Here is a 16,331-nt window from a genome sequence, read left to right on the forward strand (position 1 = left end):
ACTCTGCCATAGGATAGTACTTGTGTCAGGCAATACTATCGTATGGTGGAGTTAATTAATTTACTCCAGCTTAATAGTGTGACACTTTACTGCAGAGCTAATTAGTCAACTCTGCTGTAAAGTGTGTGTGTAGATGCCCCACTGAATATGACCTGACTGAACTCAAGAATTAAAAAAAAAAAAATCAGATTTTTTTTTCTGAACGGCGGCACAGCAAACTGTTAGCTTGAAAGCAGTGCATCCTTTAAAAAACACCAGCTCCTTTTTGAAAAACATACATAAAATATGATTTCCTGGCTCTTTACTGTAGCTCATCTAAGAATCTCTGGCACTAGCCTCTCCAACTTTTTTCTGCCTTTCCACTTCCAAGGGACAGTGGAGTGCCAAAGGATGAACAACTTACTGCAGACAGTTTTGTTGCAACAAATGTCGTTAGGGGTGACTTCAACAACCTCATAAAAGCCTTCTCCAGTACATTGTGGCTTATTTACTTGTGCAGTACATTGGTAAGGCTCACAGATGATGCCATTTCCACCATCCAGGCAAGTGCAATTCTTACAGTCAAAGATAAATTTCTCCCCAAACTGTTACAAAAGATAGGAAAGAGAAAGTGACTGAAAGGTTAATACTTGGAGAAAAAAATTAAAATACAGCTACTGTATAAGGGACTATTTCATCAGTGTTATGTGTGTATTTATGTATACATATCTGTCTTTGAGTGTATGATGGAAAGCAAAAACAGTGGAGCTATACATTAATTGTTCTTCTATCTGGAAACTGATTATTAGTAGCTGTCTGGACAATATCTTCCATCTATCAGATTAAGCTAAGTATAAATCAAAGATTTTAAAATTTGAGACACCCAATCAAGTAAATGCCTGGTTGAAAATCTGGGGGTCTTCACAAAACATGGCATATTTGGATGAGACAAAAACAACTTGAAAGAAAAGTAAATGTACCTCTCGTGGTACGTTATCTGGTCCAACACACCCTGCAGACAGAAAAAGATAATCCTTTGTTACCACTGGTACAACAAGCTGATTCAATACTACAACTTACATGGCTAGACAGCATCAAAAGATAAATAAAGATAAAAAACGTACCACAGGTTTTTACGCAGACATCCATACCAGGACTATACTGCATTGTCCCATTGGGGCAGAAGCAGCCTTCTGCATAGTTTTTACTGTCTTGTTCTTCTGGGCTATATAGGATAAAAATTGCAGAAGACCACCATTATCAGCAGAGAGATACCCAGATAATAGAAAGTTGAGGCAAATTTATTTTACTCAGAAAAATATAGGCAAAAGAAACAGTGTCTGTGAGATTTTTGGACTACAAGCAATCTTGTTTCAAGTCATAATTTATTTCATTTTATACAGAAGCTAACTTAGTCACGTCAGAGGTGCAACAAGAAGATAAAGGTAGTCATTATTTTGATATCTGGTCCAAAGTTTGTCTATAAGGATATGGATGCACAGCCTGGTTATTTTAGAGTAATTTATCTTAGGTTCTACTCCTTAGTAAATTGACTCAGCAGTACAAAGCAGGTACTCAACCACCTCTCCCAAAGTAGCTGCCTGCAGTAGGTGCTATTATAGAATCTGGCCAGTAAGTGGAGGGAGGGGCAACTTGTATTGTGCCAATGGCTACCTTGGGCTAAAGCTGGGTACAGGGCTTGACACATTGTATGTTTTATGTAGTACATTTTCCACATAGTGAAGGAACTTTAATCTGGACTAGAGTAATTTTTTGTATAGCCGGGATGTGCTTTATGTGTTCACTCTATTTGGTTTATGCACTAAATTCCATTTACTACCAGGTAAATATGTTGTGTGCTTGTACCTTTAGAGACAATATTAAGATTTTAAAGTTTGGTTTCACTAATTTCTTTGTGGGCTAGCTACCCCTAAACAGTTTGCTACTTGGCAGAGAAGTAACTATTTACCTTGTTTTGCAGGTCTTTTCTTTAATGGGACCACATGCTCTATATTCTTTTTGTGATGGGCATTCAAGAGCTGGAAAAGAAAAGAAAGAGGTGGGGGGAGCAATCAGTAAGGCCATCATATGGAGGCCCATTAAGTCAACCCCAGGAAACAGAACATTGACAACTATGCATTTTCCTATTTACGTTTGACAATCTTCAAACAAACACTGGAAACAAATAGATAAAAATTGCCTCATTCAGTTACACTGAAGGTCTAAATGTGAAGCATGGAAATCAACTAATCTGAAGTTAACAGGGTAAAAATCCACCCATAACCCTCCACTAAGTACCTAGTTAATGTGGGGTCTCTGGGTGTTAAGTGATGTTACATAAAGTAACATACACAGAAATGCCTCATTCTGTTGTGTTGGGGCAAGACCAGGATTTGAGTTTTTAATACTGAATTTTTTTGTTAGTTGTAATTTCTTAAGGACAAGTATTTTTAAAAGTGATTCCATTGCACCTACAAAGAAACTGATGCACCTGTTAAAATCATGCCTGCAAAATCTATGATAAGGGACCTACTGACGTCACAGCGGAAGTGGACTGCACATGGAAGCTCCTTTAATCTTGCAGGTTCCCCCATGTGCCTCCCCCACTGATTGGCAGAGAGGCCCCACTGTTCAATCCTGACCAGCAGGTAAGTGAAAACTGTAGTTTTAAATGCGGCACCATTTTTACCTCCCAGCCAGTCAGCATCAAGCAGGAGGACTGCTGTGACCCCTCAGCCAATCAGCAACCACGCCCTCTGTGCAGGGGAACCTGCAAGATTAAAGAAGCTGCCATGCAGCCCACTTCCACTGGGAATTTGGATGGTCCCTATATATGATCTATAAATGCAGGCACTGGCGCATGCCATTAGATGGTGTTTCAGGTACACTTAGTGCACATATATTTCTCATAGGGTCACCTATGGGCTCTTCAATTGAAAATTTCTCCAGCAAAATTTCTTCAACAAAGACTGTGAAGTTTTTCTTTACTGTTATTAGAAATTCAAGCCAGATTCAAAGTTCCTCATTAGACAGGGTACTTAAGTGCACTTTGGCCACCTGGGTCCCAAAGAATGATTTCCCTTAGCCTTAGTGAGGAGAACTCGTGTTCAGAACTGGCCTGGAGCAGCTACTTGTTCCAAATGGCACTTACAGCTAAAAGAGAACCAGAAGTTAGGTGGCATTTCTTTCTTATCTAACTCACATCTACTGCATTGAATTATCAGTTGTGACAGTGCCTGCCCTTTGCAATCCTGTTTATATCTGCTGTTTAGCTAATGATAGCCTAATGCAAAATGCAAAAACAGTGCTCATCAGGGAACAGACCCCAAGATTCCCATATTCCAAGGGAATGTCACAAGTGCTAGGGTTATGGAGGTAGTCTCCCTTATGTTTCCTCCCTGTACTGTTTATGTATTTCACATTCATTAGAAAGGCATTCATTTAAAAGCAGAAATAAGCATACCAACAAAGAGGATTCCCCTCCGAGTGGGTTATAGAGTCAGGCTCCTTCTTGTGTCTTTCTCTGACCCCAGATCTCTTGCATACCTTGCTGTCCAGTGGCCCACCTTTAACAGGAAGACTGGAGAATGCCTTCACTGAACTTTTTCTACAGCTCAGTGGTTAAGCGCATTCAGCTAGTGAGTGGGAGGTGTGCATTCAAACCACCTTGGGAGAGTGTTACCCAACTCTCCCATTTCCTTGGTGAACACTCTCCCTATACGATTATTAGTCAAAAAGTGGGTAGCAACTATCTTTAGAAACCTCCTGTTCAATTAGCTCAGAAGTGGGATGAGTTGTAAGGAAAAAGAGACACATAACAGATAGCTTGAAAATGGTGAGAGCTCAGAAACACACTTGTGCTTTAACATTTCCTCTTGGCTAGCTCTAAGTACCCTTTCTGAACCACCCTTTGTAGGTGACCTCCTGTCTCCATTCTTTATATAGAGTCTCTATGGACCTGAATCATTCTTAGTCATCTCTGAAATTTCTTCACTGACCATATAGGGATGAGATGCATCTAAATGGATCATTTTGAATCTCTGCCCAGGACAGGCACTTAAACCTTAGATGAGGCAGTACCTAAGTCAAGGTGCTACTAAGATGCTTCATATTCTGGCCTCAGAGGACAAACCTCCCTAATTATCAGGGAAGATGTTAAAATAAGACCCAACAGGATTTCCAAACTATTCAAGCTAAATGGCAATTCCCAACCCCTCCCCCTCTCCTACATACCACAGGTGCCCTTGGTCTGACTTCTCCAGTCAACGCAGTAACCCTGGTCAGCACAGATGGCAGCATAGATTTGCAAACTGGAGCACTCCATCTTAGCATTGGGAATAGTGCAGGTGTCGAACACACAGGCTGCATAGTATCTTTCAGGTTTGATAAAGTTACGGCACTCCTCAAACAAGCTAGAATCAGAAAGATATATTAAGATTAGTTCCTGACTGGCCCATATGCAGCTCAGTGTACTTCTTATGTCATATAGTATATTAGTGTGCACGGAGATGTGAACAGGACTAATTGTTGAGAGATGCATGTTTCATTTCTAAAACACTGACTTCAATTGCTAGACCGGGGTCAGCAACCCCTGGCACGTGTGCTAAGCATGGCGCACAAGCCCATTTTGCTCGGCACACCAACGCCAGCCCAGGCTCTAAGCAGCTGTTGATAGCCACGGAGCCCAGGCTGCTACCAGCAGGTGGCTAGGAGGCTGCAAGACCTGCTGCAGACAGACAGGGCTCTGTGGGCTGGCTGCAGCTGGGAGGCTGCAAACAGCTGCTCCAGGCTCTGGCATGTCGGCACTCTGGCACCTTCCAAGGTAGACATTTTGATTTTTTCGGCACTCCAGCCAAAAAGCATTGCCTACCCCTGTGTTAGACTATCCTCCCCACCTTTCTTCAAAAGGTTCAGGAACCACCAAAAATTTAATGTTTAGATTAGATCTGGCTTGAAATTTTTCTCTTCTGGAGCCATGTTCTGAAAATGAATCAGAGGGTCCCTTCAGGGTCTCCAGGGGCAAGATGCAGAAGGGCCTGGGGAATCTAAGAGAGCACAGAAGATTATGGGCATTTCAAAGAAGGCTGAGGCGCAACAAGAAGGTTGCAGAGACTAAAGGATCATAAAATGTGAAGAACAGATGAGGAAAAAGAATAACAAAGATAAATAAAACCTTGCTAGTGATGAGGAAACATCATGGAGTGCTTGGAATTCAGAAATGCTGTTAAATTTAAAGGATAAAGGTCTGTGCATGCCCATGACATATTTACCTTCCCTTAATAAGGAGCTCGCAAAGTGCAGATGCTTTGCAGGCTGTTGTGGATGAGGGCATAACCGTAGGTGGTTCTGTAGATGGTATGGTTGAATGGCACTCTGGCTTGCTAGTGTCATTAACTTGCCAACTGTCTGCCATCCTTTCACAATTAGATTCTTCATTGGGTAGCTTGCAGTCATCTGTTGGGTCATTGTTGCAAATCCCTACAAACGGCAAGGGAATGAAGTAATAGTTGGACACAAATATCCAGTATAAAATGGTCCTTTAATTTCCATCAATCAGAGGATCATATATTGACTTTCTTACTGTTAGGGCTTTCATTTAGCTTTTTATATTTAATTCTAAAAGGAGAAAAATGTATCCTTACCACACTGTCCTTGGGTATTGTTGACAAACTGGCTGTATGGCATTCTAATAGAGAAGGCCAAGCCATTGTAGGTTATATTAACCTTAAGTTCAGGAATTTCCACCACCTGATTTATGCCTGATTCAAAGATTTTCAATCCAAATTTTTGGTAAGGTGTAGCTACTTCTTGTTGGTTTACAAATACCTAATGTGTAAAGGAAAACAGAGAAGAGGCATACATTTTGTTTAACATTGGTAAAAAGAATATATTTATCATTAAGTTGCATTGAAAATACAGCAGAAAGGTAAATAATATTTGGGTTAGGGCTCCCAGCTTCCTTGTTGTCTACATCTACATCTTCTGGTTTCATGGCAACCAAGCAAGTCACTAGGCATGTCTACACATGCATTTTAATGTGCATTAGCTTATTTTGATGCGCATGAAAAATCACTTAGAAACATGCTATTTAGTTAATGTGCATTAAAACAGAATAATGCACATTAAGCATCACTTAAAAACTAGGTGCCTGAACACGAATGAAGAGGCTGCTCCGATGTACTGTAATTACAGCACATTGAAACAATCGAGTCTGTTGGAGGGTGGTAATTACTGAGCTCCAGAAGGCTCCTGCATCTAGTGTATCAGTGTCCCCACACTTAAAAGTAGTGGCATGAGTGCTTGACCTAACGCTTGTTGAACATGTTTTAGTTCAAGAGCCCCCACCACCATTTTTAAGTGTAGGGATGCTGATACATAAGACACTGTAACACTTTAATTAGATCAGCTCTTGGAGTCACTCTAATTAAAGTGTTGCCCCCCTCCACTCCATAGCACATGTAAAAGTGCCTCGTGCTCTTTAGTTAATGCACATTAAAACAGGATAATGCAGATTTTCCTAGTACCTCACAAGATACTAGAAAATACATGTGAAGAGCATGCTCCTTGTGAAGTAAATGTGATGAAGGATTCACAGCACAGCAGTTATTCCACAGTAACTGCCTATGTTCATGTTCTTACGCTGCAGCTGAAACATGGCAGCTTATGTCATAGTGAAAGGACGATAAACTTCCATGAGGTAAAAATGTACATGCAGGCAGTTAACATGGAGTAGAAAGCATGCTTAAATCCCCATAGCCACAGTAAAATATAAGAGGAAATGCATAATAAACTTCTTGTGCAACAAGCTAAAATTCTCTTTCCTTCTTCAAAATGTTCCAACACAGGGAATAAAGGTAATATATTTGATCTATGCTCATTATAAAATGAAAATGGAATAGAGGGAGAAAGCAAATGCACCAGTGACTTGTACAGAACACGGTGATGTCTTATGTATCTACCTCTTATACTCTATGAGGCTAGACTACTTTGCCTCTTTAGAAAAGGAAAAGCATCCATGCCACAGCTCTGTCTTGAAACATCATACTGAACATTGAAATCCATTTGATAATGAACCTGCACTTGAAAAAATGAACTATACCAAACCATTGGCCTACTAAGGAGACTTTTAGAAACATTTTGGCCCCAGTGTTTGATTTTTCATCTCTAAATTGAGATGTGCATGTTCTCTTGTTCAAATTCCCAAATGATTCAATGGCCTTCTGTGTTTCCTCAGTTCTGCTTTACAAAGGACTAAGGGACTACTCTTGCTTATTAGAACTCCTTTCATATGCTATAACACATCTTTCTTTAGGATATTACCCAACTTCAGATGCTTCAAATTCATAAAACTATATCCCATTCTATGCACTCAACTCCAATGGATACTTCCAATAACCCATATTTTGGAGAGAAGGGGGATTGTAAAAATCTGACTATAGAAAGTGCAGAGTTGTTATAATATTTAAATACACAGACAAAGTAGCTTTCCTATCAAAAGTCATATATTTTTCCTATCCAAGGCTGCATTATTTGCAGTGCATGGGACAATTGTTCCATGTGTGTAAGCATTAGTACCAAAGTAATGAGCACATTGAGAAATTAATCTAATTAAGTTAGTGTACATCCAATGGACATCAGAATTACAGATCACTCTTCAAATACCTCTACTTTGATAGGATTCATTTGGACTGTTGCTATGCGCACTTCCTGGGTCTCATGTTTCACAATGAGTGTGCGTGGACAGGAGACTGTATCTCGTACATCACAGTGGTAATTGTCAATGTAGATCCCAAAATTGTCAATTTTCTTGTGAATCTCTTCAACCAGGATATATGTACAATTCCCTTGATAGCTATAGGATACTCCATCAAATGTCGTGTAATGTGGATCTCCCCAACCAGTGCAAAAGCCTATCAAGAGAAGTAGAGTTAATTGAACTTTGCATGGCAAAAAAGCAGAATTTGAATCAGATTATGAACAAGGTTTGTAGTAACTGGAAGGACAATTTACTATTACTGGTGTTAACTCAGGGAACCTGGGATTTTTTTTAAAAAAGCTAAGCGAAACAAATCAACTTAAAACTTGATTTAAACTGAAACTGGAACTTCTTTAAAATTTGAAGAAGCTGAACACTTTTTGCCTGGTTGTTCTTACTCTCTGTTTCCTGTGCTTTCTGATTTTAGATATGACGTGAAATAAAAACAAAAAATTCTCTCAAAAAGACTATTTTTTGCAATATTTCCACCCACCCCTGAAACAGGAAGTGTCATTAATTTTACAAAAAGGCCTGTTAAAACCCCAGCCCAATTTCTGAACCAAAAGTTAAGTATCACTTCAAGCAGCTCGATCAGGATACAAACTGAAAAGCTTGAGCCTACCTCAAATATAATCAGCTGAGGCCTCATAATAATACTATTCTTCTAGGTGTGTAGTAGTTCCTTCAAGCCTAGCTTTTGGCTAGGCTACTTTGATGCTAGGGTATAATAATTATATGCCTTGCTGGAGATATAAAGGGTAAAACTTGCATAACATGTCTCTGCTACAAATACTGTAGCTCCTGTAAATAGTTTTGGTTCCTCAAAACATAAAAAAATAGCTAACAAATTCTTTACTTACAGTCACATTCCCAGTGCCAACAGCATCCATCTTCATCCATCACTGCCACAGGAGCAAGACCATTGCTACATGTGGGCTTTGCAGGTGGGACACAGGGTACTGGAACCGTCTGCATGGTGTTATTGTCAATACAGATTACCTTTGTGCAGTTACACAGCCACCCAGTTTCATTTACCTGCATTTAAGGAAAAAAGAAAAAAAAAAGGAGAGGAGACATAATAAAGCAATTAGTTTGATAAAGGAATGAATTTACAAAGTTATAAAACTACAAACATTATACTTGCTGACATCTTTATTCCAAACAAGTATCTAAAATTGGGAATAAAACACAGCTTTCAGCACCATCATTTAAAATAGCTGATATGGGCTATGGCTAGGGTGCAGACTACTAGTGTTTTTCTGAAGCAGTATTAATCATCCAAATCCTGAATGGATCTCTTTGCATTTACTGTGTCAAACATCACAAGCAAGAAGTAGACACCCCCAAGCTAACTTTTAAGCCAGCTATCTTACATACTGTGTGGATACCTTTAAACTATTATGTATTAGCCTAGGATGCGAGGCAACTGCAGAGTGCTGGCTTAGAGTCCTCTCGGAGTAAACAAGCTTTATCATTCTATATGAGCTGAACCCCTTGGTCTTTTGAGAGCAACACATGGTACCAGCAGTGGGATACAAAGAAATATAGAAAAATGGAGCATCTCAGAATTCCAGATGAGTTAACGCTGTCTAGCAATGCAACAGTGAACTGGAAGAAGTTTAAGCAAAGCTTCACAATATAGATGATGGCCAGTGGAGCTACAGAGAAGGATGATTCACTCAAGGTAGCTTTTTTTTTTTTAAATATAGCAGGCTCATAAGCTCTACAATAGCCTACAACTATCAGAAACAGAACAGAAAAGCTATGGCACAGTAATGGAACAGTGTGAGGAATACTGTGTATCTAAACAAAATCTTTGAGTAGTATAATTTCCACCTAAGACATCATAAAGAATGTAAGACAAAAGAGGAGTCTGTCAAAGACCTCAGACTGCTGAGCCAGACATGAAGGTTTGGAGAACTAAGAATCTGTGATTAGACACCAAACAGTATTGGGTGTAAGAAATACAACCCTCAGGAAAAGACTGCTAAAGGATCCTGAGCTTAATTTGGAAAAGGTACTTAAAATGTGTCAAGCAGCAGAGATAACACATGCTAGGCTGCAGAAGCTGAAGGAAAAAACAGAACAAACTGAACTAGACAGGATTATCAGCAGGATTATCAGACTGCAAAGACCTGAGGCAACACACAAACAGTATAGAAAGGAAGAGCTCAATATGAAGCAGGCAAGCAGAGGATGAAGAATTTTTTTTAAAGAAACAAGGGTCAGCTGCAGATACTGTAGGGGTTACCACAAACCTATGCAACCCCCTGCTTTTGGTAAGCATTGCAACAAATGCAAAAGATTCAATCACTGTGCAAGAGTTTGCAGAAAGGAGCAGGATGTGCCACACCAGAAATAGCAGGTGCATGCTCTGTGCAATGAGAAAGATGACGAATTCCTCACTGGCACAATTCAAGAAATTGTTCATTCTTTTGAGGATTGGACAATCACTCTGGACACCAGTGAACTAATGGTAACTTTGAAATTACACACAAAGGCACAGCTCAATGTGATACCAGAATACATTATTCAAAAAATGAAAACTAAACCTGTGTACTATGAGAGTAAGAAAGTGAAACTTTGAGCATATAATGGGAAATGATTGCAACCAAAAGTGTTTGTGCACTCCATGTTAAACACAAGGGTAGCATAGTAAACATTCAATTTGTAACAGTCCCAGGAAAGCTAGTGCCAATTATTGGGTTACAAGTGTGTAAAATTCTAGGTTTGAATAAGAGAATGGATGCCATTGAGGGACTACAAAGCAAGAACACAGAAGAAGAGTTTTATGATGTGTTTCAAAGCATAGAGAAACTGTCAATTGAGTACAATATAAAATTAAGAGAACCAAATACTCCCACCATACATACTCCAAGAAATGTTCCCCTTGTACTAAGGGAGAAAGTGAAAAAGGAATTAGATAGATTATTTAATATAGACATTATAGAAAAATAGAGCAACCAACTGCTTGAGTTCATTCACTCACTGGTGTTAATAGAAAAAAAATAGATGGATCCTTGAGATTATATCTGGATCCTAAGTAAATGAACAGGTACATCAAAAAGGAGCATTTTCCCACCAGGGAAGAAGTTTTTGGCAGTACAGTAGAAGCTAAATATTTTTCCACTTTGGATGCCTCTTCTGGGTTTTGGCAAGTTCTCCTAGAATAGAATAGCACTAGATTATGTACCTTCAATATGTTCACAGAAAGTTGCAACAAACTGTTGAAGGTCTTGATGGAACTATGGTTTATACTCCTGATGTATTCGTTTGGGAAAATACTATGGCAGAACATGACTTAAGGCTAAGAAAGGAACCAGAAAGAGCTTGCAGAGCAGGTTTGAAACTGAACAAACAAAAATGCAAATTCAGGGTCAAAGAAATAACATATCTGGGAGAAAAGCTCTCTGAGAATGGGGTGTAAATTGATCCTGCAAGGGTTAAAGCCATTACAAACATGCCACTCCCTACAGATAAGGAAAGAGTGCAAAGATTACTGTGAATGAGCAATTTTGTAGGGATATATCTACCTATCTTAGCTGAGCAGACCAAACACTGTAGATCACTCCTACAAAAGAATGCTCAGTGGAAATGGGAACATGAACATGAAGCAGAATTTAAAAACTTGAAGGAAAATATAATGACAGCTCTGGTATTAAAATACTATAAACTCTAAAAGACCCATTAAATTGTCAACAGATGCTTCTAAAGAAGGCATTGGAGGAGCTTTGCTTCAAAAACATGAGGATAAAACAAGAGTTATCAGACATGCCACCCAGATTACAGAGACTTTTTTTTCAACTGCAAATGTATGATCTAGACATACAGTACACATCAGGAAAACATCTATTTATTGCAGATATGTTGTCCAGAGCATATAAGACAACAGAAAATGACCGAATTCCAGACTCAGACATAGTACATGTTAATGTAATGAAAAGGGTGATTCCTGTCACAAATAAAATGTGGGCACTAAATTGCAGAAGCTACTGATCAAGACACTTCATTGCAAAATTTGATAACCACTATTTGTGCTGGTTGGCTTGGAAAACATATACCTAGCCCCTACTCTCAGTTCAAGGAAGAGCTGTCAGTAGTGGATGGCATTTTGTTCAGAGGCTCACAACTTGTTGTTCTAGCAGTGCTAAAGAAAGATGTATTAAATAGAATCCATGAGGGGCATCTAGACATTGAAAAATGCAAAAAGAGTGTGAGGGGTGCTGTATATTGGCCCAATATAAATAATGGCATAGAAGATACTGTAAAAGCTTGTAAAATGTGCCTAAAGTATGTATCTGGACAAAGAAAAGAGCCCATAATAGTCATGGAGGAGCTATAGCTCCATGGTATCAAGTGGGCATTGATTTATTTATGCATGCAGGAAAAAAATATGTATTAGTGCTGAATTATTATTCTCACTATCCTGAATTTGCACTGCTCAAAAGCACAACAGCAACCCTTGTCATAACCCACACCAAGTCAATTTTTGCTAGTTGTGAGAGCAAACAGTGGACCTCAGTTCAACTGTCTTGATTTCAAAGACTTTGCAAACAAATATAGATTCCATCACTTCATGTCCTAAATACCCACAATTCAATGGTCTGGTGGAAAACGGAATACAAATAGTAAATAAATTGTTAAAAAAGCTATGGATTCACATACTGATGTTTACCTATTACTCTTAAATTATACGAAACATGGATTGTCTCCTACAGAAATGCTATTTAACAGAAAACCCAAAACCAGGCTGCCAAATCTTGTGGACTGTACTCATCAGAATGAAAAGCAAAACATGAAAACATTTTAAAAATTCGACACTCAAACAAAAATGGTACTATGACAGGGGTTCCAGGGAGTTACCACATCTGCATAACAAAGCAATAGTTTCCCAAAAAGTAGCTCCCAGATACTATAAAGCAGTCACACCAGAAGGAACAGATGACTCTTCTGGCTTGTAAAGGGGAGAAAAGAAGCAGCATCGTGAGATTCACGAAAGGAAACAGAGCCAACAACAAAGCAAGAAGAAATGACAGAGGAGATGGAAAATGTTGCAGAAGTAGAGACATCTGAACAGGGAAACCAAACAAGAACTAAACCAATAAGGATTGAGAATGCAGAGAAACTTAGAAGATCACTTAGAGCTAGAAAGCCAACACAAAGACTAATAGAGACCTGTTAAAATTTGTTTTAACAAATGGGTTGAACTAAACGTCCAATGTTAGTATTACATGGAATATGTTACATGTAAAGGGGGAAGATGCTGGATACCTTTAATAGTGTTATGTATAAGTGTTACATTGGCCAGGGAATGGGTGGGAGGCAACTGCAGAGTGGCTGGCTTAGAGTGCTCTTTAAATAAACAAGCATTATCATTCTACAAGCTGAACTCCTTGGTCTTTAGAGAACAACATGGGTACCAATAGCAGTGAAACCAGGACAATCCAGGATTCCATGGAAGCTACACAAGCCCACCAAGAAACAGATACATACTGCATATCAGCGTGACTTTGTTGCTATGAGTAACTACACTTAGTAGATTCAAGTTAATGCAGATGTGCCTACATGTCCTGCAGACACACCTCTCTGACTGTAGTGCAAACATAGCCTACGCATCTGGTGTGGTGATTCCAACCTAGTGAGACTTTGAAGATATGTGCACCTTTTCAGAAAACATTCTGAGACTCCTAAGAATCAGGATATGAATACAAGTAATTAGACTGCTTTAGGAGGTTTTACTTGCTTGTGCACTATGCATTATTTCAACCATTGCTCTTGTTTTGCCTGTCTGCTCCTATTCTGCAGGAAGTAGAGCTAAACTGTGATTTACCCCTGAATGACACTGGAGGGGAAATTACTGTGGTTTAGCATCCACTTGTCATGGGTAGATAGACAAGAGCAGGGTAGACAGACAAGAAAATTGCAGTGGATTCAGATAAACTATATTAAGTTCCCTCCCTCTTGTCATGTGACATAATTGTTTCATCTCTCCACACCTTCAGCTGGAATAGAACTCATCTTGTTCTGCATGGCCTCAGACAGATCAAGTGGTTTGCATATCACAGAAGTGCTATGCAGCAACTTGATGAAGGGCAGGGTAGAGCATAATGACAAAAAGCAAATGAGAAAGCCATGTCATCCCGAGTCAAGCAAAAAGGGGGGTGTGGATTTGTACCCTGTAGACCATGGCTGTCCAACTGTCTGCCTGTGGGCCACATGGCCTGCAAAGACTTAGTATGCAACTTCTGGGCTCCTTTTTGGCACTATTCCTCCCCATCATGCTGGAGTCTCCAGGTTCTTCCTTCCTGCCTGCCTCCAGCTATCCTCCCTGTCTTTGCCTCAGCAATCAGGGCAGTGAAGCAGTGTGGGGAGCTGAGGGTGAGTCTGGGGCTGTGATGGTCAGGTGTGGGAGAGTGAGAATCAGAAACATGTAGTGGGGTGGGGATCACACCTATGTGATGAAGCAGAGGCCAAGGACTGTTCTTGCATGATGCATAAGTGATATTGTGCCCCACAAGCTCACAGCATATCATTGGATGCAGGGAGAAGAGCCCATAGTGTGCACCTGGTGTGGCCTGCTCAGTGTGTGGCTCCTGGTCCTGTGGTCAATGGGGGGGCTTAGAACTTGAACAGCCTGGTTATAGACTAATTAAATCAGAGATGCATAAGCTTTCATAAGCAGCAGTTTACTTTTTCAGATGCTATAAAGGGGCTGCAGGGAGCAGAGCTTGTAAATATAAAGCACTGATTATAATAACAAGGATAGAGAAGGAAGAGGAAAAAGGAGGGGGCATTGCTGGGACAGGCAAGGTGGACAGGAGAGAGAGAGAAACGAATGAGCACCCACTGAGGAACATAGAGGTTATAAAAACTACAGAAAGCTAATGGGATAAGAATCTGAAGTCCCGGTTTAGACCAGTGGTGCCCCAAATTTTTGGCCCACAGGCCAGATGGTTGATGACTAGTCCATCCACAAGCCAGATCTGGCCAGAGAGCCTGACCTGGCATGTAGGGCAGGCAGGACCTGGGTCCACTCCAGCCATTCAGGGGAGAGGTCTAGCCCTAGTCCAGCCACATGAGGGGAGGGGAGGGGTTGGTAATGTGTCCCAGGCCAGATCCAGCTGCACGGGGAGAGAAGTGTTAATCTGCAAATATTCAAGGAGGTTAAACTGGGCAAAAAATGGTTTGCCCAATCTAAATTAATTCACCTGAGCAAGTGAAATAAATTTGATTGAGAACAGGTTAGCCCAATCTACCAAACATCTGCACATGTTCAAAGAGCAGCCCCAGGGCTGGGAAACCCCAGCCACTCACCCCAGCTCTAGGCCTATGCTTTTCCTACCCTCCCCCCCACCCTGACATTGCCTGCAGCAGTGGCCCAGCTATGCAGCAACAGCCTGACCAAGCACCAGGGGGCCAGGGACCATCTTGTTTCTGATCTGCCACTTGGAGTTTGGTAATTTGGCAGCAGCAGAGGGATGACAGTATTAATTGCCACCGCTCCCCACCACCAAATTTCCCAACCTGCGGGGAGCCCTGCAGGCCAGGTGCCATAGCTGCATAGGCCAGATTTAGCCTGCAGTTTATACCACACTTAAAACAATCCAAAAAAGAAGAGAGACAGTTATTGTCAACATACATACTTGATTGTTCAAGAAATGAAGTCAAGGTAAAAATATACCTTATAGTAAGCCTATAAGGTACACCTTTACCTTGCCTGCTGCTGGACTTCAGGCTAATGTGGCTAAATACCTGTTTCCATTCAAGGAGTTATTATTTTGTTGGTTTTTTTTCTAGTTGACATTAGAAATAGAAAGATATTGGATTAAAGTAACTTTTCTCCAGTTTAAGGCAAAGGAGATAATCTAGCATAGTTGGAATCGCAGTGAGCCACAAAAACAAATATAGTTCAGTGTCCCAAGATGTTTGCATTCACAAACCATGACAATATGCCCTACCCAATACCCATAGATTTCATAAATTTCATAGACATGAAAGGGAAGATCATCGAGTCCAGCCCCACACGCAAAGGGCAGGAAGTCAGCTGAGGTCATAGGATCCCAGCAAGATAAGCATCCAATTTGCTCTTGAAGGTGTTCAATGTAGGTGCTTGAACCACCTCTGATGGCAGGCTGTTCCAGACCTTGGGGGCTCGGACAGTAAAGAAATTCTTCCTTATGTCCAGCCTGAAACCGTCTTGCAGTAGTTTATAACCGTTCGACCTCGTCATCCCTTGGGGCGCTCTGGTGAACAAACATTCCCCCAGATACTGATGGTCACCCCTGATAAACTTATAGGTGGCCATCAGATCGCCCCTGAGCCTGCGGTTTTCCAGGCTAGAGAGCCCCATAGCTCTCAGCCTGTCATCGTAAGGTCTGTTTTCCTGACTTCTGATCATGCATGTGACTCTTTGCTAGACTCTCTCAAGCTTCTCCACATCCTTTTTGAATTGTGGGGCCCAAAACTGGATGCAGTACTCCAGCTGCGGCCTCATCGAGGTCGAATACAAGGGGAGAATGATGTCCTGGGATTTGCTTGAGAAGCATCTAAGGATGCAAGCCAGCGTTTTGGTCGCTTTACTAGCCTCAGCATTGCA

At 40.6% G+C, this 16,331-nt stretch overlaps 1 protein-coding gene across 1 annotated transcript in view; it reads right to left on the reverse strand.

Annotated features, from left to right (window-relative positions):
• Positions 1 to 16,331, reverse strand: part of MUC2 (mucin 2, oligomeric mucus/gel-forming) — a 122,689-nt gene that overhangs the window by 15,916 nt on the left and 90,442 nt on the right. The window contains exons 34-42 of the mRNA XM_019519988.1: positions 8,596 to 8,770; positions 7,642 to 7,889; positions 5,622 to 5,805; positions 5,250 to 5,457; positions 4,213 to 4,391; positions 1,949 to 2,018; positions 1,104 to 1,204; positions 960 to 991; positions 404 to 584 (exon numbers count right to left, since the gene is read on the reverse strand). Of these exons, the coding sequence (XP_019375533.1) occupies positions 404 to 584; positions 960 to 991; positions 1,104 to 1,204; positions 1,949 to 2,018; positions 4,213 to 4,391; positions 5,250 to 5,457; positions 5,622 to 5,805; positions 7,642 to 7,889; positions 8,596 to 8,770 (1,378 nt within the window). The remainder of the gene's footprint in view (positions 1 to 403; positions 585 to 959; positions 992 to 1,103; positions 1,205 to 1,948; positions 2,019 to 4,212; positions 4,392 to 5,249; positions 5,458 to 5,621; positions 5,806 to 7,641; positions 7,890 to 8,595; positions 8,771 to 16,331) is intronic.

Source organism: Gavialis gangeticus, unplaced genomic scaffold, assembly GCF_001723915.1.
Source record: "Gavialis gangeticus isolate Ggan-Ray unplaced genomic scaffold, GavGan_comp1, whole genome shotgun sequence".
Classification (NCBI taxonomy): domain Eukaryota; kingdom Metazoa; phylum Chordata; order Crocodylia; family Gavialidae; genus Gavialis; species Gavialis gangeticus.